We start from the raw sequence: 26,683 nt of genomic DNA, 5'->3' as shown, positions 1-26,683 counted from the left end.
CAAATTAAAAGCAAGTCTCCTCCCCTCCCCCATACCTCCCCCACTCCTGCCCTTATAGCGGCTATGCTGGGACAAATACCTTAATGTCTACTAGTTTTGGTTTCATACGAAGGAAAATATATTTCAGAGAAATGGTGAATTGAAGATCAAATAGTAAAGTGTCTGGTATAGAGCCACAATACTTAGGTGCTTATGGATGTTGTTTCTCTTCTTCCTCTTTATTTCCAGGTTTCAGAGCTGGAATTTAAATTTTTTAGGTCTATGCAATAATAATACCCTATACAAAACACTAGAAACTTTTTAAAAAGTCTCCACATACATATATTCTCATGATCTACCTAAATGTATTATATGCATAGTACACATGATGTCAACATGTATGTTTCTTTCTCTATACTGTATAACTGGAAATAATTCAACTCAGTTGCTCCCTGTCACCCATGCATGGCTGAGAGCATTCTTGCTTTTACATTCTTATTCCTTCAGTTCTCTCTACTGGGAATGTCCTTCCATCCATCTCCAACTATCCAAATATTACTAGCTTAACTGCCATCTCCTTTACAACGCAACCCCTCATTCTCTTTAGCTGAAAGGAATTCTCTCCATGTATTCTCAAGTCAGAAAAGGAATTGAGGTATGAGAAGGGAAGATTGCTTTAAAGCAGACTTATACTCAGGCAGGGTAGGCACTAAGCTGTAGAAGAGATCCTCAGTGGTTTTCAGGAACTGAGAAGAAGCTACAATAGGACCAGAAACAGTGGTTCTCAAATTTGGGTGCACAAAATCGCCTGCGGACCTTGTTTTAAAATGGAAATTCTTGGGCCCCGCCGCACAGATTCTGATTCTCTAGATCCAGAGTGGGGCTCAAGAATCCACAACTTTAACAAGCACTCCAGGGTGATGCTGATGAAGTTTCTGGACCACACTTTGAGAAACACTGGTTTGGAGGGAGGTGGTTCACATATGAAGATAATGAAGGGTAGAGGAGGCAAGGTCATGAAACAGGGTACTTGGTCAGCTGTTGTTTGCATAACTTTAGAATCATTCCCATACAGCCATAAGGCACACACGAACACTGGCCCACATGGTTCATATCTTTAGTTTTCTTTGTCCTTTTGTTTTCCCTCTGTCCTGCTTCGTTAAAAAGAGCTTTATTCCTGGAGACTTCTTTAACTGACCCATTTTATTTCTTGGGTTGCTCAACTGATTGATGGAGTAAGTAACCGAAATCCTAGTTCCGGCACAAAAGATTACCTTTAGGTAAGCTAAATCATTGCTTTCAGCTGAGAAACTGATGGCTGCTCCTAAGATTTTCAGGGATCTCCACAAGAAGTCCAGGTTGCTTCTTAAACTACAGATAGATAGATGTATACACACATACATGTTTCTTTTTACATTTGGTGGTGGTGATAGATTTATGTTAATGGTGAGAAGTTATATTAGGGCAAAGATTTGTGAGTAAACGCTTTTAAAAATTAACTTCTAAAGCAGCATTTATCAGGCTGAGGGTTTCTGAGTTTTTATTCATGAATCTGAATAATTACATCTCGGACAAAAATGGACTACTTGTCAATACAGGTAAAAGCTATAATAACAATATAATATGATCTATAAGCGTTACTGAATTCATAGTATCTTTGGCTCATTAGATATTTTCTTTATCAATGAATATTGAAAGTATTTACAAATAACACCAGGAGGAGATCAGCACAATTTTTTTTACATTAAAGAGAAACCAGTGAAGCAGAATAGAGGGCCAAAAACAGACCAACACCTGATTTATGACAAAAATGCCATTGCAGGGCTATGGGGAAAGGGTGATCCTCTCAGTAGTTGGTGCTGGATCAACTAGATAACCAACTGGAATTTAACAATAAGGTTTGGGGCTTCCCTGGTGGCGCAGTGGTTATCTGCCTGCCAATTCAGGGGACACGGGTTCGAGCCCTGGTCTGGGAAGATCCCACATGCCGCGCAGAGCAACTAGGCCCGTGAGCCACAACTACTGAGCCTGCGCGTCTGGAGCCTGTGCCCCGCAACAAGAGAGGCCGCGATAGTGAAAGGCCCGCGCACCACGATAAAGAGGGGCCCCCACTTGCCGCAACTAGAGAAAGCCCTCGCACGAAACGAAGACCCAGCACAGCCAAAAATAAATAAATTTTAAAAAAATAAAAATAAGGCTTTTGTAGGTGAATATCTTCACGACTTACACGAAGATTTCTTAAACAAGACATAAAAAGCATAAGTGATGAAAGAAAAGATGGATAATTTTGAGCTTCATTAAGATCTTCTGTTCATCAAAAGACACCTTTAAGGGAGTAAAAAAATCAAGCCGTAGAGTGAGAGAAGCTACTTGTACTACACACTTCCAGCAAAAGATACATGTCCAGAATATATACAGAACTTCTACAAACTAGTAAGAAAAAGATGGATAACCCAATAAAAAATGGGCAAAAGACTTGAATAGGCACTTACGAAAATAAGATTTTCCAATAAACATATGAAAAGATGTTCAGTATCATTATTCTTAAGGGAAATATAAAATACCATATTGAGATACCACTGCCTGTATAACAAAATGGCTTAAAAAACACTGTCATACTGAGTGCAGTAAGGATGGAGTAACTAGAATTCTCACACACTGCTAGTAGGAGTACAAATTGACACACTACTTTGGAAACTCTTTGGCATTATCTGTTAAAGATGATCATATAAATAAATATCCTGTTGCCCAGCAGTTCCACTCCTGGGTATAAACCCAATAAAACTGTGTACATATGCTCATCAAAAGGCATGAACTAGAATGTTCATAGCCAAACTCGAAACAACCCAATATCTGTAAACAATAGAATAGATAAATAATTTATGGTATGTCTATTTAATGGAATAATATAATGCAATGAAAACAGACTCTTGATAAATACCACAACATGGATGAATCTCACAGACACAGTATTGAGCCAAATAACTATACACAAAAGTTTATATCCTGTATTATTTCCTCAAAGTTCAGAAACAGGTCAAAGGAATCAAAGGGGCGGGGTACAAGTCAGGACAGTGGTTATCTTTGGGCAAGGACAGTGGCTGGCAGAGTGAGTAATGGAGGCTTCTGGAATGCTGGCAATGCTCTCCTGTTCATTAGGTGGTGGTTGTATGGATGGATCAACTTTGTAAAAATATATCAAGCTCTATGCTTTTTACTAGTGGACTTTTCTGTTTGTTATTATATTTCCTTTAAACACTTTGCCAAGAAAATAAAGGCTGTGTTAGAGGATGCCATCTAGTTTGGGATGGCTTTCTTTTCTGGAAAAATGCCCAACTATGAAGCTCTGACATACTGGTGACTGACAGTTGTGACAATTAACAATTCTACTGGAATCTACTGACCAAACAGAGCTTTATGAGTAAACAGATTTCACAAAAGGCATTAGGTGGCCATTGAGTTGGTTTCTACTTGCACATGTTTAGGATGGTATTAGTAGCAATAGTAATTACATCTTCTTATGTTGTTTCTGGAATTTCTCCTCTTCACGCCTCGGACTTATTCCTGTCACCATGATCAGTTCTTCTTTTGATGATGGCTGACCATCTCTACTGTAACCTCTGATGGCAACTTCACATAAATAGCTGTGATGAAATGTGACAGAACATTGTGTGGCTATTTATTTGTTCCTGGGTTCCTGAAACTTGATTTGACTAGATCCATTGATTTATATATGGAAGTTGATGAGATCGGTGAATATTTGAATGGCATTTTACCTAGAGCCTTGGTGTCATGTGCACGACAACCTTGTGAGGTAGGTTATTTCTTCCATTTGATAGACAAGGAAATGTATGACTTCGTTAATGTAGCACAGCTAGTAAGTGGTAGATCAGGATCTAATATTCAGATCTCCTCTTCTCACCCTGATTCCGTGTTCTTCTCGCTTGACTGCACTGCCTCTTCTGGATTAGGAAGGTTTTAGGAGGTCTTGTTAATTTACAAAAGTTGTAATTTTTAGGTAATTCTACCAGCTCCCAAACTTTTCCTACAAATATTAGTATTTAGTAACTTGCATATCAATCCGTAGCATATTGGTAAGCAATAAATTGTCAAATCCTTTTCTTCTGGCCTTTCAGACGTTTGTACTCAGATTAGGAAAGGCAGAGGGGTTTGGTTAGTATAGGTAATTCCAGAACAATAGATAGATTTCCTGTCACTAGAATTTTGGATTTTGTAAGTAAGTTAGGTTACCAGATGTGGAAACCTAAACGTTGTCCTGCCATGGTGTATTTGGATCTAGTAGTTTTACATGATAAGAAGTAAAAATGCAGGAGTGAGGCTCGATGATCAGATTCCTCAGAGCAGGAACCCTGAGAGCAGACACCCAAGAAATGGACAGCTAGTCCTCCTATGCCGTGATAATACTTGATGGCCTGGGGACAGTGGAGGGAGAGGTCCTCTCTGAGCACTTATCTTCTCCAGCCCTGGGTCCCTCCTCTGGTTTCTCCATCCAGTTACCTTGTCGTTATACCCACTTCCCCATTCTGTGCTCTGATAGGGAGGTGTGCCCACATGCATTGCTCTCATCCTCACTGGAGGCAGTTGGTGTACTTGATGAAATATCAAAGGCTCTTTTACTCCTCTGGTTATTTCAAGAAGTAAATAATTGATTGCTAACTATATACATACAGGGCACAGCACTAGGTACTGTGTGATATACAAAAATGGATGGAGACTTCCCTGGTGGCACAGTGGTTAAGAATCCGCCTGCCAATGCAGGAGACACAGGTTCGAACCCTGGTCTGGGAAGATCTCACATGCCGTGGAGCAGCTAAGCCCGTGTGCCACAACTACGGAAGCCCATGAGCCTAGATCCCGTGCTCCACAACAAGAGAGGCCACCGCAGTGAGAAGCCCGTGCACTGCAACCAGGAGTAGCCCCTGCTCGCCGCAACTAGAGAAAGCCCACGCACAGCAGCGAAGACCCAATGCAGCCAAAAATAAATAAATTAATTACTTAACTAATTAATTTTACAAAAAACAGAGTCTTTAAAATAAGAAAATTGGATAGGACCAGGCTTTGCTTTCAAGAAACTTAAATTTTAACACAAGTATATGAAAAATATATCTGTCATAAATCCTATCTTATTTATTGAAGTTCTCATGTAATTTTTTCACACCTGAATTATTGTTGTTGACAAGGATGGTGATGCTCTTGCATTTTGTTTCCTCTAAGTACTTGACTGATTAAGAAGATTAAGTACCAAAAGTTGGTTAGTATAAGCAAAATTGAAAGCTTCCGAGTTACATAAACAGCAGTCATAATAAAGCTAGGTACCAAAGCCCATGTGCTTTACCCATACACCCTTAGTCAAAGCCTATTTATTCTAGAAAAATTTGTCTGTCTGATTTTCTGGTTCACATTATTTTAAGAAGCAGCAAATTAGCAGTTGCAGAAACTGAGAACAATAAGAATCTACTGCTATTTTTTACTCAAAGTTTGAAATTTAATAGCTGCTAGTCTCCATAAGAAAAACTTTATAAAATCATAAAGTGACATGCTGGTTTGGAAGCGTTTAAATGGGGTGAAAACTGCTTTGCCTGCCTTGATAGCCTGTAAAGACATGGCTTTATTGCTAAACTGAAAGGTCGATATTAATAGTGATGAAACATTAATTTTTAATGAGTCATTAATTTGTAATGAGTCATTATGGAGTTACATTAAGACCTGTGGAGTCTTCTCCAGTGGACAGAAATGTATGAATATATTTTTTTAAAAGCATCAGAGATGGGAGTGTAAGAAATTATATAAAGTATATGGTTGTATGGAAATTTTGTTTTATTAAATATTATTTTGAAATAAGTAAACCACCTGTTAGGAATTAGGATTTTGAGAAACTTTTCCTGAAAAATGAAAGTGAATAGTGAAGGATTATTGATGTAATTTGAAAGATGTTTACCATTATATAATACTTCAACATTTTTCCTAGATAAATTTCACAGGACAAAGTTATTATCTTGACTAATTTCATTTGCCCAAACAGATTTGAGATGATTTCTAAGATTTCTGTTTTCAGTAAGTTTCTTGTTTTCATTCCCTTAAAAAATGGAAACCTTATATTTGTAGAAATGAAGATTAAGAAATTCTTTGGCAATGCACTGAAACAGGTGAAAACATAAATGTAGTTCGTTCATGATGAAAACCTTGAGAGTCCTCTGATGTAGTTTACTTAGAAATGTATATAAATTCAGTATATGAACAGTTCTTTTACGTTAATATTCCCAACGTATAATTGGACCAGATTACCTTCCCATGTTTTGCATTTTCATGTTTATTTTTATTCATTCCTCTATAGAAATACTCGTATCCTAGTTAGTTGCTCCATTACAGTACCTCTATTATTGGCCCCTCATTGTGAACTTGGAGACATCTATTTGGCTGTATGTATTTTCTTAATAAAGAATATATTTATTTCTCAATATTTTCTCAGCAAAATTACATTCATTATACTATCATTTATGAAGAGGGGACTCTTGAGCAATACGCTTTTCGTAGATGTGATCTCATTTAATCTTTGCAACAGTGATGAGCTTGAGAGAAATTAAGTGACTTCTTGAGGTCACAGGGCAAGTCACTGGCAGAGTCGGGGCTGAATCCTGGTCTTTCTAACTCTTGCCTCTGGCTCTAGGACCTCCACTGCCTCCCTCAGGCACTGGGCTTAGTGGGGGCCAGAAGCTGACTAGCCGCTGAGTATATGCAGGGCCTCGTGTGTCTCAAGGTCTAGTTTTGTTGAATAGGCAAACAAGCAATTCTGCAGTCATGGTTTGTCCAAAGCACTGTGGGAGCACAGAGGAATGAAGGACCAACTCAGAAAAAGTCAGGAAAGGCTTCGCCAGAGGGCTGACATTTGAACTTGCAGATTGAGTAGGGGAGTACCAAGCAGAGAAAGGAGGGGTGGCCATTTCAGGTATTGGGAAGAGGAGGCCCTAAGGCCCTGGAGTGGCAGGGGGTGTATAGTTCAGTGCAGCCGTGGATCATGGGGGAAGAAGGCAAGAGGTAATGCCAGCTAGAAAAGCCATGCTGATGAGACCGCCGTACCATTCGTGGTGAGGAGGTATTGGGTGGGCAGTGGGGTCGGTTCATCTGGGACGTTGCTACTTCCTTCTTCCACTAAGTCTCAGCTCTGACAAGCACCTTCCAATTTAATTATTTATCTTCTTTCCTCCAGGGTAGAACTCATTTCGATTCATCTCTGGATCGGAGAGCCCACGTGTGCTCTGAAACTTTGAGTTTTAAAGCTCTGCAGGGATTGTGCAGCTTTCTCTAATGAAGAGAGAGATGTGCGTGTTATGTCTACAGAGATGGATTTTCTCCATCCTAGTCTTTGCTGAGAGGCTCATTTGCAAGTTCCTGTAGCTGATTTGAAAACGTTTGGCTCTTCCGTGCCCTGCGATCTCTCTACCCGTGCCAAGCATATTCAACTATTGGACCTTGTCCTGGGACTCTCAAGTCTATAGCACAGTCTTGGGCTCCTGTCATCAGTGGTCCTGCTGCCTGTCAGGGCACTGTATGGCAGCAGCTTCTGCCATTTATGGAAGCTACGCCCCCCCAGTCCAGGCGTTCCCAGACTCCAGGGCTCCACTGTGAGTGACGCAGCCAGTGGGCTCTGAGCCAGACTGCTTGGGTTCAAGTCCTGGTTCTGCCACTTACTAGCTGTGTGGCCTTGGGCACAGTTCCTACCCTCTCTGTGCCTCAGTTTTCTCCTTCATAAAATGGCAGTTACAGTACCTTCTTCACAGGGTTGTTGCGAGGATTAAGTAAATTACTATGTAAATTTCTCACTTACGTATTAACTTACGAACACTTTCTAAGGCACCGGTCAGAACTCAGTGAAAGTTCTCAATCCCAATCCTTCCAAAGCATGCAAAACCTCCTTCCCTTTCCCACTGAGGCAGTCTAGCTCCGTTTCCCAGAGACCCAGATGGCAGATTTTCTTTTCGGGAATTCCTTGAAGCAAAAGGCAGCAGTTAATCCTTTCCCTGGGAACCAAAGATCCGGTTATTCTTTTACAAGTGGGAGCAGAAAAGGAGAAAAATATTCTTAGAGTGCCCCCCCGCCCCAAGTTTCCTGTGACAGCACAGAAATTAGTCTCTCAGAAGATTATTGCCACATGCACTTAAGCGTGATACATGGTCTGACCTGTACGATAGCAGTGGAAAACTAATCACTTACCTAAACCTGGCAAAGACTAATTTTTAGAAGCCTCAGAGATGGGTGTCCATATTAAAAGAAACCAGGTCCTTTCAGTAGAACCTGGGCAAAAGTGTATTGATTAACTCAATTAAAGAAAGATTATAACTTGGTGCACTGCACTCAGTGTGTTATCTGACTGTATAGTTCCCAGGGATCTTGAAAGCGTGTGTGCTAATGGCTTCTCATTCAAAGCAGCATGAATTGGAGCTTATTTCATCAATTAGGTAATCAGATAATTGCCAAGAACACAGAAGGTAAAAAACAAGAATTTCCTTTTGTAAGTAAATTAAAGTACTTTAAACTCTATTTAGTAAAAGAGTTTGGTTCAAAGGGATCCTTTCTGTTTCTCAAATATTAAGGGTTAGAGCTTTTTTAGCTTTTATTTATTCTTGTAATCTCACTTCCTGGCTTGGGCTGGGTTCATAGAACCCTGAAGATTTGACTGGGCCATTTGTTTGGGACACTTCCAATGACAGTATCTCGAGGTCATTTCGCTTGGACCAGACTCCACAGAGAAAGATTCTCTATCTGCTGTCTGCAGGCCTCGCTGCCAGCATCCAGAGAACCAAATGGGAAGAGGATGGAAGCGGGCTGGGGGTCTTGGCATCTCATATGCATAAATTCACTTCCTTCCCCTGTTTTTTCCATCTTTAATTGTCATCCTGTCTCTGAGTCCAGAGACCTTCTGTTTTACTCTTTTCAAGGAATAAACCTTCAGATTTTTATCAGAGTGGAGGAGAGACAATTACCCAGTGGGGGGCGAGGGGAAATCTGTGGATCTGACTACTTTCTTAAATAGACTTTCAACTAACCCTTATATTAGTCACTCCTTCTGTTTTGTCCTCATGACCAGATGAACCTGGGGAGGTGGGGAAGTTGCAGTAGAGAGTGGATTGTTTCTCACCTTTTCCTATTACTGACATAAGATTCCACTTTCCTGAGCCTGTTAGAAGCATTTACCACTCTGATCTGCTTTCCAGCTTCTAATATTGCATTGCTTTTGTCTTCTATCCTTGTAGGCTTGTGCCTTGGACAAAAATAATCTCCTTACTGTCATTTCATTGAGATTTGGGGAGGGAGAGAGAATAGATGTGTATGTTCAATCTGCTTTCTTTACCCAGCAGTGAATTCTCCCCTAAGTACATCTTTCTCATCCCTGTTCCTATGCCTCTACTCATAAGGCTCTGCCCTGCTTCTCCTCTCAGGCAACTGGAGGAAGATGGAACACCCAGACCCCTTCTTTCCTACCTCCCCATACTGTTAAGATCTGCCTTTTCTACCTGCCTTCCCTGGAGGCCCAGCTCAGATGCTAACTTGTCTGTGAAACCTTTGCAGAGCATCTCAGGCTGTGATGAACAGCACTCATATATCCCTCTTATGAGTCGCTCAGTCTGTGTATATATCTTTTACATCCTCCTCAAGAAGCTGAAAACTAAATTGTAGTCTGTTTCCTGCCAGGGCCTTGCCTGAGAATTTATGATTAAGCTGCCACGTGGTATAATGGAAAGGGCCTGGGCTTGGGAGTAGGACCAGTCTGAGGGCAGCTCTGGGCCCCACCCTTTGCTATCTTGGGCAAAGGAACTTCACCTTTCTGAAGCTCCCTGTCTTTTCTGCGATATGAGGTCTGTGAAGACTCAGTGAGATGAAGCATGTGGCCCTGCTTAGCATAATCCCTGGCATACGGGAGGTATTTTTTAAAGGTTAGTCTCCCCCGCTCCCTTTCTATGTGCGTATCTCCTTAGCATAGTGTCTTCCTTACGGTAGATACTCAACAATATTCACTAAATGATTGTTTTGGAAAAAGAAGTTGATAAAGTTTCTTCATTAAACACAGTTATTCTATTTTTCTGTATCCAAGCTGTACCACATCAACTATAGCAGGAAGGTAGGATCTCTTCTCTAAACTAGAATTTTATAGCAGGAAATCCTTATTGCTTGAGTAAGGGGACGCTGGGGGAGGAAAAACACAGTATCAATAAAACCGAAAGGGCCTTAATCTCAATATTGGCTTTACCAAAGCCAACCTGGGGCTTACAGCTGTGCTTCCTCTTAGCAATTATAAAAGTGAGAACTGTGTTAACTAACTTCCAGTTCAATCCGCAGTTTGCCACTCGGGATCTGGAAGCTAGCTGATTTTTTGACCTAAGCTGCTCTGCTATGTAGGGTTGCCAGTTATAATTATATGTTCAGGTGTCAGTTAGCAAAGCAGCCCATTATTTGGCAGTTTGGAGTAATGAGATGGATCTTACACTAATCTTCCAATTTGACAAGCATTTGATAAGTACTTTATACATGAAATTCTATGTCATACTACACCTAATAAGGTTATATGAAGAGCTGGAGGTCGACGTTTTAAATGTGCATTCTTTTGTAAGCTCATGAATTTTCAAATATTACTAGAATCTTGAGTAACAGAGAAAAAAGCAGATGGTTTTCACACACACACAAGCATCGCTTTGTATTCAAGTGACAAGAATTTCAAAGACAGTCACCTCATGGAACAGATAGGATGGAAATTCATTTAGAGAAAAAAAAAATTACTGAATACAACTGTACTACACTGTGCTTGACTATGGGGAAACCTTGGTCAGTGAAACAGACTGGCTTTCTCCAAAGATTGCTAGTTCCCTGTGATATTTGACTTTTTCTTCTCTCTGTATCAGAGCTTTACATTTTTCTCAGTGCCATATCTAGATTCTAATACTAAAATAGGATTCATGATGTCCCTGAATCTTCTTTTTATACAGTTTCGCATTATTGCTTACCTAAGGCCTATCATTTCATGAATGTCCTAGTCTACTCCTCCTTTACGTCTTGTTTCCCGCAAATAACGCGTCTACGTAGAACAGAGAATGAAGATGCAGGACCTCACTTAGAGAGTGTGAGGCTGGGTGGCAGGTTTCCACCATGCTCTTTTGTTTGCTACTCATGACCTATGACATGTTAGAGAACGTAGGCTCAGGCCTTCTCTGAACTTACCTTCTCAAACTCCCTTGTTCGCACTGGCCTCTGTCTCCTTGCGTCAGATTAGAATGGCTCTGTGGTTTTTCAAAAGCTCTTTCATTTTGTTTGTTTCCCTCTTCCTGCATTTATTTCCTGGTGTGGCAAATTTGGGACATTGTGAGGGTCAAGTCTCCAGATGACGATCCACCCACTTATTTGAGAATGGATGTGTTCGGGTGGTCACGCTCAGTGGTGTGCAGGACCTAGCTCCCATAGGCTCCAGAGGGTTGGCTGTTAAATTTTCAGACATCTTGTAAGCCAGTTATTAAACACAGCCATTATTAAAAAGCAAATTCTGTAATATTAAAAACACAGGTAATAACTACTCAAACTCAACACTTCTTGATTATTTTACATTTTACCAGTATCTCTGCTATTAGTTTTTTGCGCCTATCATAGCTGATGGCAGCAACACTGTATTACCAGGGGTGTTACTGTGCATCTCTCTTCCCACCTCTGAGTTCAGTGACGTCCGTCACACTGGCAATTCACTAGTTCTGAAATCGGCCGTGGTGGGAGTGTTTACAAATGGAAACTAGCAAATATTACAAATTGGGACTCCCTCAGCTCCCTGAAGAGCAGGTTGCTAACCATTTACCAGCACATGACCAGTCAGGCTGTTCTAGTCTACTGCTGCCAGCGTTCCAGTCACTGATGACCTTGAGCCACGTCAGTTACGATTTATCTTCAAGACGGCAACACTCTTCCACTAGCATGGTCATGCCTGCCATACGTGTCTCTGCTCCTGTGAACATCAAGCCCAGATTTTTACAATGTCTCCATAGCTACTTTGAAGCTGCCCTTCCCTGCATCCTTCTCATTCCCAGTGAATCAGTTGTTCATTTCTCTCGTTCCCCCTCTGTTTTCCAGCTCCCTTCCCCTTCTACTTCTCCTTATTCTTCTTAAGAACAAGGGCTCCGATGCCAGACTGGCTGGCCTCGAGTCTGGCTCCACCATTCACTAGTTGTGTTACCCTGGGCTTTATGCCTCAGTTTCATCATCTGTCAAGTGGAGATCATAGTACTATCTGCCTCATAGAGTTACTACGGTGATTAAATGAGTTAATAATTTTAAAAGCACCTAGAATAATGCGTGGCATATCATAAGAAGTATATGCGTATTTATTTAAGAGAATAAACAGTTCCAGTTGCTATCCAGCCCTTACCCACAGGCTTATTGTGTGGTAGAAAGTTTAAGACAGAAAGGAGAATAGCAAAAGGAACACAGGAGAATAAAAGAAGAGGAAGAATGGCCTGGGGTTATAACACAGGATTAGTAGCTCCAGGGAACTAGGAAAAGTGTTAATGAAATAACCTGGAGAAAAGGTGGCGATCAGGAAGGGAGACAAATAAATAGGAAGAAAAACAGTTACATTTCACAATAATCTGCAAAGATTAAAGTGTATAAATATAAACATTTTCTATTTTATTTTAGATATACAAACCAAGAAAATTAAGGGAAACTTTATAATGCATAGAAATTTGCCATTTTAATTTAAGCAATGAAACCAATTTTGCCCCTCTTTCTAGGTAGAAATTTGGTTGTCACATACTGAAGGTACTTAGGCTAAATCAAATTTGTATTGAACGAGAGCCATGGAGACCGAGTGAGAGATATATGTCCATATCTATGAAAAACGCAAGCCTAGGAGTCCTGTACTCATTTGTCTGACCATCTAGAAATCTCTAGTGATCTAAGCATTTAATTTTACCCTCATTTTTAGAACAAAAGGGAAACAATAAAAGAAGAAAATGGGCAGCAGGGACATTCCACTTTTCATTAAAAAAAAAAATCTTAGTGATAAAAGGAGCAGAGAGTTTAAAAGAAAAAAATGAGAAACCATTAAAATGATTTGAATGCTCTGTCTATATTTTGCGGTAGGCTCTATTGTTTTCAGTTACATGGGAACAGTGGTAATTTTATGAACCGTTAGAGTTTTCTTTCGAAATTATATCTGTATGTTCTTAAAGTGCCTCCTAAGTTACCCACAGTAAGAGGCTGTTGAACGATTTTATTATTCCATTTAGTACTTTTGAATTTTGTATTCATTTCATATTGTAAGAAATTTTATACCTACAACCCAAAGATAAAATCATGACAGCTGAATCTTTGTGTGCTTAATTCCTCCTACTTTTTAAAACACGTGAGCCTGTCTCTGTTCTCCTCCTTCGTCTCATAAGAGACTCCAGAATGAATACAAAACCCTGGTTTGGTGGATTGATGACTGCCCACCCCCTCGAGCCCAAAGCCGAAAACAATCACCACAGTTGAACATTGTCCCTTAGCATCTGTGGCTCATCAGACATAGTGACCTGTAAAACATGTACTCTGTTAATGATACCCAACACCTCCCTCCTAGAGCTGTGGTCCCCAAAGCCCAATCCACTAACCTGGGTCAGCCAGTCCAAAGTGGCATCCACAGATAATGGGTAAAGCCAGGTCAGTGTAGTGGGCGTGGTAATGGGGGGATGGGGTGTAGGTGAGTATGTGAGCGAGAGAGAAAGAGAGAGAAGATTTTTAAGTTTACTTTTGGGGGAAGAACCGTCCTTTTTTTCTGATATTATTTGCCTCCCATTTTTTGGTGTTAAAATAGTCATACTTTTATCATACTTCTGTAAAAACAGTGATAGTGTAGGTGATCTGTTTTGGTTTTGTTTTAAGCATCGTAACTTAGCACCATAAAAAGTTGGATCTGTGTTGATCCATTTATGTTTCCTGGCTGCTGAAATCCTAAAGTCTAGAAATTATTGTACACGTAAGTGTTGGCTGTATCTTTCCCAGTGGCGTGGGCGTTTCCTGTGTGAAGAAATTCTCTTAGAAGGAAATACATCAAAGCTTCGATATTCTGATTTTTAACCACTAACTGTTTTTTGGACTCAGGAGAAAAGCTGCTTCCCTGGGCAGTGTGGGTGGTTCTATTACTGTTCCTTTCATGCAAACTTCGGCGGGATGCCATTGAGTTGAGTTCAACAGATGCATTTTGGTAATTTCTAATCTTGTATAGGCACAAATAATGTGCTTTGATAACTAAAATCTAGGATAAGTGTGAATGACTCATCTCCTAAACTTGGGAAAATGAGGTAAAGCTCACATTGACTTTACGGTGGGCAGGCTGGAGATGCCACCATGGGTCATGAAGACAATCACACACCCCTTGCAAGTGAAGAAAAGAGAGTAACTTGTTCAGTATCCCCAAAGGCAGTCAGCGTTACAACTATGTTTGCAGCCCAGGTCTCCTGATGCACGGTGATGTGATTTTTGCCCAGTGGTGTGTACTGTTTTGCTCAGCGTGCAAAGGTCACGTAGAACGGTTAACTTTATCGAATGAGCCGGAATGCTGGTTTTACAACAGCCAGTTTTGTTAAAAACAAGATCTTTTTGAAATTCATGAGCTCTTCTCAAATAGTCCCTCCCAGTATAAGTCATAACCGAGTTGGATCTCTACCCTTGAACGAATTTCCTCTTGCACGCTTGCATGCTTCCTCACATACTCTCTCCCCCAAATAATTCCATATGTTCTCGTTTCCTGGAAGCCAAGCTCCCTCCTCATTCTCCTCCTCAGAGGGCTCCGGCTCTCACTTCTGAGATGCCTGAGTAACTGAGGCTGAAACGATTTGGAGGGAAACTTGTCAGCATAATTGATGATTATATGGTGTGAGCCACCAAAGACAGGTGAGCCTTCACAGAGTGGAACAAATGTGTGTGCAGTGGAACGAATGCCTGTATCTCCCACTGGGTTCAGCCGGACTTCCTCCTCTGTCATGTTGACTTATATATTTGTAGCTCTTCCCTAATGAATTGTGCCCCATTGTGGGTCATTGGAACCTCCTGCTGGGGAGACCTTGCCTTTGCTAGGAGAAAGAATTGTAAAGGTTCTGCTCTGTGAATTTCCAGGTTGGTTTGTCTGTTGGTGCTAAGTAGAGTGACTGGGGACAGGTAATCTTTAAAAGGGCAAAATAATCACGTAATAGGCTTGAATAATACCGCTACGTCGAGAAAGGGGTTTCTGTGAATGCAGGTGCTTTGCAACTTGACAGAAAGTAGTCCGAGTTGAATGAGAACTTGAGAAATATAAACAAATACAGGCATTTAAGACCACCTTTGTTGGCAGCTTGGTGTTCTCGAGCTCTTTAAAAACCTCTTTCGAACTGTTATACTTGTTGCTTGAAACTGCTTTAAATGTTAGACTTGCTAAAAAATAGGGATAATGACTGCTCTACTTTCTCACAATCTGTTGGGATATTGATTGAGATATTTATGAAGTACTCTGAGTTCTCAGGAAGAAGGGTGTTAGAAAATGCAATGGTGATGATGTTGGCAGGGCATGGAAAATTATGCAAAAATATAATTTCAGAAAGATAAGTTTGAGACAGTTTGAATTATTAGCCTGAGTCTGTCTGGCAGTCTTACGTCCTTCTGTCCAAACCTTTTGTCTTAGGTATCAGTTCTGGGTGGTTTAAGAGGGCAGGGTATCAGGAAAGTGTGAAGAGATTAGAGCCCTTGCTGGCTTAAAACTGTCACTGAAGAGTCTCTTGGCTGCTGGCATTGGAGTGACCTGTGCCTCCAGATGGCTGGTCATCCCGGAGAGCCTAGGACCAGGAGGGTCCAGTCTTTACTTCCTGCCCTAACTCCATCCCATCCACTTGCTGAGCTCCTTCACAGCTTCCTGTAAACCTGGTTCTGGTCTCACCAGTCGCAATGCTGAAACTGTCATCTGAAGGTCACAGTAACCTACCAGAATCAGTCCTCATTCACCTCGACTGTGCTGCACTGGGCATTGTGGAATGCCTGGAAAAATTAACTCATCACTTAGCACTTCTGTGTTTTTTCTGGAAGCAACTAAAAATTCAGGCTGCCTGAGTTCAAATCCCCGCCGGAACTACAGCTTTCTAGTTGTGTGACCTTGAACAACTCTTTGATTTCTTAGTATTTGGGTTTTCCCAAATAGGAATATCAAATAGGAATAATAGCAGCCATCTTATAGATAGTAAATACATATTATATAAATAAAATGTATTAGGGAGTTAAATGAGATAATGCATAGTAGGTGTTCAGTAAATGTTGGCTAGATTGACAGATGGATGATGGGTAGGTAGCTCATTCTAATGTTCACATTTATATTATAATATACATGCTATTTATATTTGCTGGTATATCCAAAATAAGACAGGAAACCAGGGTACAGTATTTGAGTATTTTACCTTTGTTAATCAAGTCAAGAAGGGGCTAGAATTTGATTATCTTTGAATGTATGTTTTCTATAAGTTTATATTTGTTCTTTTTCATGCCTTTTTACTTTTAGGTGGCTTCCTGTTATTAATTTTTTCTTTGAGTAAATTACCTTAAAAAAATCAACTTGTATTGGTTGGGTTAAGGAAAAGAAAGTTTGGGTTTTTTTTTTTTTTTTTAATGTGTATCGGCTGTAGAGCATGGAATAATATTGGGTCCTTTGAACAGAAAGAGAATGTTTCAAAATATACAACTGGGAAATAAAATTCCTGGGGAGACTATGACCTGGAGTAAGTCTTCCATTGGAGGTTCTTATTTCTCCATCGGAGGATTTGTGAGTGGTTGGTTTATTTCTTAAAAGTTGGAAACCCTTACACTACCTCTCTTACTTGAAGCTCTTCTCCCTTAGCTTTTCTAGTACTTGTTTCTAGTACCTCTGTCAACCCCCATGTGCCAGCCAGGTCCATCTTCACCTGACACCATTTTTGCCAGGAGAAGGCACAGTATGGGGTAGTAAAGAGAACATTGAAATGGGAATCAGAAGACCTGAATTCTTTTTTCCTTTCAAATCTCATTTCTTTTTTTTTTTCTTACTGTTTTTAAGATTTTTCTATTTATCCTTGGTTTTCAGCAATTTGATTATAGTGTGTCTCACTGTGGTTTTTGTCATCTTCTGTTTGAGATCTGTTGAGCTCCTCGGATCTGTGGGCTTATAGTTGTCATCAGATTTGGGACTTTTTCTGCCCTCATTTTTTTCTGCCCCTCCCCACCTGCTTTGGGAGCATCAGTTGCACGTATACTAGGTTGCTTGATGTTGTCCCACAGTTCACTGACTCACTCTTCCATCATTTCCATCTCTCTTTCCTCTGTGTTTTATGTTGGATAGTTTCCATTGCCATGTCTTCCGTTTCTCTTCTTGTCGTGTTCATGTTTTCCTCTGTGTTCTTGAACATAGGAGCATATTTATAACGGTTATTTTAGCCTCCTTGTCTACTAGTTCTGTTCTCTGTGCTCTTTCCGAGTCTGTTTCTCTTATTTGGGTGCTGGACGTGTAATTTGGGTGCAGCATCGGATGCCGGATTCTGTTGTAGTCTTTCAAATATTGCTGAGCTTTGTTTTGGACACAGTTTATGACTTAGAATTATGCCATTTATTTCAAGGTTTCCTTCTAGGATTTGTTAGACATGTCGACGTGTCCAGGGCAATCTTTAGTCCAAGGTTAACTTGGCCTCACTATGGTGCCAGTACCTTTCTGAGGACTCCAGCAGATCTATTGGGTGTCCCACTCAGCCGGTGGGAACATGAACCACTCCCGCCCCTGTGTGAACTCTGGGAATTCCACCTGCTCTTTCCAGGTAGTACTTTCACCAGCCTTGCATGTTTCAGCTCCACAGGCACAGATCAGAACTCAGCCAGAGATTGGAGGGCACTCTTGATGATCTACAGAGATCTCTCTCCCTCCGTGGATCTCTCTCCTTCTCCCTCCTTATCTCCTCCCTCCTTCCTCCTTCTCCCCTGTCTTTGTGCAGCTCCCTCCTCTCCACTATTTTGCCTCATAAAACTCTAGCTACCTTAATGTTCCAAAACTCCAAGTTCTATCTCAGCTCAGCAAGGCTTCCAGGCACTGTTTAAGTATCACCTTCCTGCATTACGGCCTGGAAACACCAGCTGGGGCATCCATAGAGCTCACTTCATTTATTTTCCTTCTCCAGTGTCTGAAAACTATTGCTTCATATATCTCCTCTTGTGTAAACCAAGACCTCAAGCTATTTTATACCAAAATACTTTAGTATTACTTCTCTGCAGAGCAAGAGCATTTTCTTATTAAAATAACATTATCACTGTTACCAATGGTAGCAGTAAGTTCTTAATATCATGTAATATCTAGTCCATTTTGAAATTTCCCAAATGTTGCAGAAATGTTCTTCTCAACTGGTTTGTCCAAACTAGGGTTCCATCTAGGACCATAATTGTTATGTGGCTTAAGAGAATTTGACTGTGGATAGCAAGTTGCTTTCAGCTCTAGAATTAGGATTCTGAGCTCCACTACCTAATACACTGTGCTGCTTCTCTCCATCTGCAGGAAAAAGCCCTCAGCTTGTCACTCAGGCCTTCCACAAGCTGGTTCCCCACTGTCCAGTCAACCCTTTCTCATCCTCCAACCACCCTTGACTTCTCTTTGCTATTTGTGACCAGTTCACTCCTCATCCCCAGGCTTTGCCTACCTCTTTTCTCTAGCCTGAAATACCTTGTTCCTTCCTTTCCATGAATCCAAACCTGACCCATCCTCCAGATCCCAGTTCAGGCTCCCCAACTCCTTTTCTCTTCCATTGTCTTTTGCACTTTCATCTCTTGGAAAACCACTTGTTTCTTGTTCTGAATGATGTTATCCCAACTAGATTATCATTATCCCCTGGGAAAAGAGACCATGCTTTATACCAAGAACATTGCTTGGCAAGAAAAGAAGTACTATAGCTGCTAATTTTGTTGCTAATATACTTCTGTCTCCCTCCTAACATGTAGCACTATGTAGTTTGCAGGATAGTAACCTTAAAGTACTTTTGAATTATGTGTGTGGTATGTGTGTGTATGGGGGGGGGAAGGGTGAAGTTGGAGATATTTCATACAAGTGCTAATGCTCACCTATTCGTTGATTTATTTCTCCTCTCTGGGTTCCATTACATATCAAAGGGAATTGATAACCTGTCCATAGAGTTATATTGATTTGATGTATATAAGTCAACAAACATTCCTTTATTATTTAGTGTTAGCTTGGGAAACAAAGATGCCCTTGGGATTTCATAGTCTAATTAAGCACAACTGTTGTATACTTCTTTCCCCTTCCCTGCTATTTTGTTTTGCTCTGAATATGAAGTCACAACCTCCTAAATAAACCTCATAAAAAGCCAGCTGTACTTATAAGATATATTAGGCACAGATTTTATTCAACCATAAATGATCCTCTACTCAAAATGTTAAAAATAAATACTATTTGTAATTTACATCATATGTATTTTCCAAGTTTTCACTTGGCAAATAAATTTTATGACCACTTTTGTGAATTCTAAAGGGGTATAGTTTTTCTGATTGTCCAAAATTTGACCCCATAGTTTCTTTGTTTAAGCCTACGTATAAATTCTACCTAGCGCTTGAGGCTGCCAGAGCTCCGAATGTATTTCCCAGTTGGTTATATAAGTGTATTTGTCTTTTTCTGAATGGTAGAATGGAACCTTTTGAAATTATCTTCCTACACTTGGAGTGGATCATCTAGTGATTAGTGACATCAGATTGGATTAATTTGTTGTATTTTCTTGGTGGGGAGGGGATATTCAAAATATTTAGGTGTCATGTATGTATATGTTGTAAAAGGACCCTGAGGATCTAGCTTCGTACTGCTTCTCTACACACACACATGCACACCCTTCATCCCCAGCCGTGAAGAACCATGTGCAATTCCCCGAATCCCACACCACTTCATGTTCATGCTGCTCCATCTGCCAGAAGTGCTTCCCTCCCCAATCTTTGTCAATCGACAAGTTGCTATTTATCTTTCTGGACTCAGTTCAGTTGTAACTTCCTCTTTCTCAGGACTCCCTCCACCCCTTCGACCCCAGTTCAATTAACTCTTTCCTCCTCCGTGCTTCTATTGCCCAATATACAGATGCCCAAGGTAGCAGCACCTATGAGCCTTTATTGTCCTTGTTTGTGAACTTGTGTGTCTTCTGCTACTAATATCTAAGATGGCAGGAGGGCAGGAAACTTGTCTCATCTGGTTTTTGATCTCCTAAGTTAGCCTAGTATTTGGCATAGAGGACATATTTGCTTAATAAATCTGTATCTATTTAATCAATTCGTTAAATTCCCAGGTCTTTCCCCACAAAACGTCTAAGCCTTCTCAACAGTTCTCATCTATAGCAGTGGTCTGTGGTAATATTGCCAACAGTACTGCTACATCTTCACATTTTAAAAATATACCCTAAGTGAAAACCATTATAATGGAAGACTTACACACTCACAGATGGTATTCTCAGACAAATTTTTGAAGGGGTGCCTATTCATTTGTGTGATGGTTGGACATAAATTGTTTAAAATTGAGATTTAACATGTGTGCACGTAACCACCGACCAGATGTCCCTCCCAGTCCCCCCTCCTCTCTTGCAGTGGGTATTAATCTGGGTTCTCAAATGAAACAGAACCATCTCTGGGGGAGATGGCTAGATAGATAGATATGTTCTAGGTGTTTCTAACAGGAGGACCTAATGAAGGTTAGGGAGAGTCTTCCCACACAAAGGAGTCTTTAGCTGAGACCTGAAAGATAAGAAAAAGTACTCTAGGAAAGGAAGACAAGGGACAGAACTTTGCAGGCAAGCGCAAAGCCCTGAAATGAGAATGAAGAACTGAGGCAACGCCACGTAGCCAGATGTTAGACAAGCAAGAGGAAAATGGCAAATAGTGAGGCTAGAGGGGTAGCTAGAAGCCATGCCATGAAGGGCCCTATGGGTTACATGAAGAATATGGGGCCTAGTGCATTAAAGAGCTTTAAGTTGGTAGAGACATAATCAGATAGAACTTTAACTTTTTTCTTTTGATGTTAAATTTACAAACTGTGAAGTGCACCAATCTCAAGTGCAAAAATTTTTTACACATGTTTTTACTCGTGCAATAGCTATACCCACTCAAGGTATTTCCAGCACCTGGAAGGTTCTCTCCTTCCCATTCAGGACCCACCGCCTCCAAGGGTGGCCACTGTTATGACTCCTATCACCAGAGATTACTTTTGCCTGTTTTTGAACTACAGTAATGACAAAACCATACAGTTGTGCTGCTTTGTGTCTGAATACTTTCACTCGGCATGCACGTCCGTGTCACGTGTAGTAATGGTTCATCCTTTTTCCTTGCTCTGCAGTATTCCGTTGTATGAATATACCACAGTGCATTTGCCCATAAACTATTGATGGACATAAGGACCACTTTTATTATTTTTTTAAACTATTATAAGTAGAACTGCTATGAGGACTTGTGTTCATGTCTTTTTGGTGGACATAAGCACTCATTTCTGTGGGAGACATAACTCTTTTTGTCTTTTAAAGATTCATTTTTTCTTAAGGATTTTTTTTTTTTTTTTTTGGCTGCACTGGGTCTTCGTTGCTGCATGTGGTCTTTCTCTAGTTGCGTTGAACGGGGGCTACTCTTTGTTGCGGTGTGCAGGCTTCTCATTGCGGTGGCTTCTCTTGTTGCAGAGCATGGGCTCTAGGCGTGCGGGCTTCAGTAGTTGTGGCACGTGGGCTCAGTAGTTGTGGCTCGTGGGCTCTAAAGTGCAGGCTCAGTAGTTGTGGCGCACGGGCTTAGTTGCTCTGCAGCATGTGGGATCTTCCCGGACCAGGGCTCGAACCTGTGTCCCCTGCATTGGCAGGCGAATTCTTAACCACTGGGTCGCCAGGGAAGCCCAGACATAACTTTTTAAAAGATTACTCAGCTTTTGAGGTGGAGGATGATTAGGAAGAGCATAGACGTGGCAGTTTCCTCAGTCAACTACCCCCTGGGTGCATAGTCTTTTACCAGTTAGCTTATTAAAGGAGCAAACCCATTCAGAATATTTTAAACATCACGCAAATCAAAATATAGATAAAAAAACAGAAAGCAAAATTTCCTTTTGATTTCTGTCATTACTGTCATTGTTGTAGTTGTTATCGTTTATGGCCAACCACAGCTTAGAGCTGATGGTAATTGGAAGGGCAATATGGAATGACAAGTTTTGGTGACTTGTAGTTGGATGTGTCCCCATAAGCAGAAACATCGTTGTAATCGTCAGACATTCGTCAAGCCCTCTCCGTCCACAGTTGCTGGTGTATATGTATGGTGTAGTGGGGTGTGTCTCAAGTGGCGAATTGATTTACTCCATGTTTTCTTTCAAATTCTTCCTAAAGTAGTTTTCCAGGACCCTAGGTTCTCTGCAGCATCTCTGAACCATCCCTGATTCAAGGGCTAAAACAGCACACATACAGAGACTGCATTTTCCAAACTAAAGTTTTATGAGTTTGTACTTCCTGAATTGTGTGTGTATATATATTTATGGATTTACATTATAGAAAATAATACAGTCAAGTGAAATTAGGAATGTTTTGGTAGCAAAGTCTAAGACTTTTAGTCGTAATAAGTGTTCAGTCTTTAGAGCCATGGGAATTAAGGTACAGTAATGTAGTAACAAAGAGGCCATGGTCTGATTCTACTTTACCAAATCAGGCTTTTGACCCACTATTTTACATTAAAATTATACTCTAAATCTGTCTTTTCACTCTGTTCTGAATGTGCGTTAATTCATCTAATAAACATCTTTTAGCACCTTCAGTGTGCCAGATACCTTGCTACTAGGCAGTAGAGATATGAAGGTATAGTCACTGATCAAAAGGATTTTGTAGTGTGACAGAAGAGACTGTAAATAAAGAAGTGAACCAGTAGTCGCCATACCCCAATAGGGCTTGGGCTAAATGGACAAGGTCTTCAGTGTCCAATGATCTTCATTCATTCATTCATTAAAATTTTTAAGTTCAGAACCAAAGAGCTGGTCCTTATATACTGTCCTCTTATTTTAGATTGCTGATATATCCCTGTAAGAAACTTTAGTTGTTTATTTTTCATAGCAGTGGTTTTTTTTTTTTTATTGTCTCAGCTATCCTGGGATATTTTTTCCTTTTCTCATTTTTCATGTCATGCTCAGACTTATTACCTGGTAATAGGTTGCAAGAAATGAGAATTGAGTTATTTTTCAACAAATATCAATCATTTGTGATATGTTTAATAGAAATTATAATGAATAAAATCAGGGTTTTACTTACTATGAAGTCATTATAGTCAACATTGGCAATTCCCCAAATTAATAATGAGACAATAAATCATTTGTGATACCAAAGGGATCAAATAAATAAAAACAGGATTGACCTTGTTAGAAATTTGATATTTTCAGTATTTATCTGTCAGAGCCACTGATTTGGAAATTGTTGTAAATTCTTGGAAAATGGAATCTTTTTTCCCCTGTAAAAATATGCATCATTTGGCAAACTACAGTGTCATTTTCCTTGAAGAGAATGTAGTGATTGATTATCCAGAGTGCTACCATGACAAGGTAAACCAACCAAATAGCTAGAAAATTGTATATAATCATATAGCATCACATAAGCTAATCATTCCCTGCAGGTACTTCCTGTTTACCCCCAAAATCTTTATCTCCAGGGGATATTCCTCTGTGCCTACAATCTCCCCTTCCTCTCCGACTGTCATCAGCACAGTTCTCATCACCCAAAAACACGGGCATAAATACAGACCAAACTGAACCACCCAAACAGACTTCCAAATGCAAAGATGCCTGTATCTAGTATCCCTCACATATATGACATCGCTCACATTATTTATATGGGTTGACATTATTAGTCCTGTTTCTTTGATTAGTAGTATTGTCCTGAAGATCCTAAGAAATTATAAAACAAGCAAAGGAAGGGAAGGATGGGAAGGTTTTGGAAAATAAGAACACCCGTCTCACTTTTGAGAAGCTGATAATCTAATCAGGAAGAACAAACACACCTAAGATGACCTGGAACAGTTACACAATATTCCCCAAGTCTGCAAGCACCAAGACACCGATTGAGCGATGAGGGCCAGTAGAGTAGAGGAGCCATCACATTATCCTTGGTTACCAGAAGGCTAGATGGAGCCGTCAGAAAGGAAGGGGCTACCCAAAACTGCCCCAGAGTTGATTATCAGTAGCGTAATTGGGAATAGAACCAGGCCCTTTCTCTCAATAATCTGAGCAATTTCTTTGTGCTCATCTTCCCTGCAGTGTTTGTCAGATTTCAAACGGCTTTTGTTAGGATGGCTGCACTCTACTCTCCTTTATTAATTGCTGTCCACGTGTTGTAGGATATCCTGTGCTCTTAATCAGGATGAGGATTTTTGATTCTTCTTAGCAGCATGGGGACATGTAGCTAAGCAGAATCAATTCCTGTCACTCACACACAAACACAGAGGAACAGGATTATGGATCAGGGTGAAGCTGCAGTGCTTTAATCTTAAAATCAATACAGAAAAGGAAGTTGAACTTGTGGGGATTCTACAGAGACTGTAATTTGGTTTCCTATGCAGTTGCCTTACACGGTATAACTGCTCCTTCCTTTTCACCTTCTGATTATTTTACTTGGAGTGTGGGGAGAGGAGAAGGAAAGAAGAAACCTCTAGAACCAAATAGTCCTGAATAAGCATGCATATGTAAGCTCGTAGCTCAAACTGATCCTCCGTTGTGTTGAGAAAAGCTGTACATGTTTATCCATTCTTTTTATGTTTAGAAGAAAAAGAAAAGCTAACCCAAATGCTGTACCCTATAGTCTGTATTTAAGCATAATAAAATGCCTTTGATTATTTCAAAGGTTAGTGTCAGGCTGGAAAAAATATTTTTAATGTTTACTTTTATGGCTAAGTCTACATTGCTTATGGAATTCTATATAAATAAATACATATTCATCAAACCGGTTATTGACCAAAGGATTCCAAGCTTCTAAGCATGTGATTAATATTTACTCCAGTGTAATTGTGCTTCTTTCAAAAGAGGCATGAACTAATGGTTTAAACAACTCTGTCTTTTCTTAACCAAAGATTTAGAATTTATTGAATATGCCTCTTTTCAGATATAACACCAATTTGCTGCACAGTACTATCAGTGTCTAAGATGGGCTTATTTTTTCCCTTGGATATTCCTTTAATTCAGTTTAAAAACATGTCTGAGTCTCTTTGGACACTGCTTCTACAGTGACAAAAACAACAGGAAATACTATGATGTCATGAGAAAAAGTTTGAGGCAGAAAGGTATAGCTAAAAGAGCAAAGTCTGGAGCCCTTGCTTTGTTTCTTTCTTTTTCTAAGCCTGTTTCCTCCTCTTTACACTGGGGATGATTAAGGGATTCAGCCAATAGGTAGGTGCGTTGAGAGGATTAAAGGACATAAAGCATGTAGAGTGCCTAGCTCAGCTTCACACTTGTAAGAATCTAATAAGTGTTCATGATTATCATGATTATTCTGTGAGTTTCAAGTGAGGTAACATATGCTGTATATGTGAAAACATTCTACAAGCTGTAAGGCACAATACAAATGTTAGTTGTTATTCTTAATAGATTGATGGTTTTGAAACTTTAAAAAACAAATCCTAGAAGGCTTTTTCTTTATGCTGCCTGTCATGAGTCCCTCATCTCAAAGTATAACCTTGGGGGTGATAAATCAGGCTCCAACTGAATATGCATTTTCTTTCTTAAAAGCCGCAGAGATATCTTGTAGATGCCAAGAATTCCATGAAATCAATAGGAAATTCCCTGTCCTGTGTCCTTCCATAAAAAACACTTTCTCAGGTCTTTGGAAGATTAGCACTATGTAAGATACTTATTTTGTTGTTGTTTTTCAGGAGTATTTTTAAATGTCACATCCTTCTAGGAAAGCTCAAGTGTCTTAAGTGATCACATCCTTTCAGTAGCCCTTCCTTGTCGTAAACATTACTCGAGTCAAAACACTCATGAGTTTCTTTGTCCTCTCTGTGTTCTTTTCCAGAGCACAATCATTGTAGAGAAGACAGTGCAAGACCTCATGAACCTGATGCATGACTTGAGTGCCTATTCGGATCAGTTCCTCAACATGGTGTGCGTGAAGCTACAGGAGTACAAGGACACCTGCACTGCAGCCTACAGGTAGAGCTTCCGTTGGAAGCTAAGCAACATCAATTTAGAACTTGACCTTTGGGGTGGTGGCTGATACTGCCTTTATAGCCTAACTTTCCGTCATTGTAGAAAAGGACCATCCTTGAGTTTGTCAAGAGGCCTGATGAGAACATGTGCCAAAGAAATAGTCTCCTAGACACGTATAGTCGTACCAGCAGAGGGAATGGAAGGTACAAAGGGACAGAGCCGCTTAGGACTGCCTTTGGGTGGCTTCGATGAAGTGTCAGCCTTGGTTTTTATGAAAGTCTAGAATCATAAGATGTGTCTTCCTCAAGGAAATTCTGGATCTTGATTAGCCCCTCCTGTGATTCTAAAAGATCTTTAAAGTAAAGCAATTTGGAACTCTTAGTAACCCTTAATAATCTATAATATGATTTCTTTTTAGTCTGTCCAAACGTATTCCTCCTGATGTTTGACCTATAGCCTTCCAACTGTCATGAAAGGATGGTTACCCTGTTTAGCATCAAT

The 26,683-nt window shown here is 40.2% G+C and overlaps 1 protein-coding gene across 2 annotated transcripts in view; it reads left to right on the top strand.

Moving 5' to 3' along the window:
- The window catches only part of EXOC4 (exocyst complex component 4), an 811,980-nt gene that overhangs the window by 614,506 nt on the left and 170,791 nt on the right, over positions 1–26,683 (top strand). For both annotated transcript variants that reach the window (XM_004272179.4, XM_049714951.1), the window contains exon 12: positions 26,049–26,185. In XM_004272179.4, coding sequence (XP_004272227.1) covers positions 26,049–26,185 — 137 coding nt within the window. The remainder of the gene's footprint in view (positions 1–26,048; positions 26,186–26,683) is intronic.

The sequence above is a fragment of the Orcinus orca genome, chromosome 9, assembly GCF_937001465.1.
Source record: "Orcinus orca chromosome 9, mOrcOrc1.1, whole genome shotgun sequence".
In the NCBI taxonomy this organism is placed as follows: Eukaryota; Metazoa; Chordata; class Mammalia; order Artiodactyla; family Delphinidae; genus Orcinus; species Orcinus orca.
This window is presented reverse-complemented; position numbering and strand designations above follow the sequence as displayed.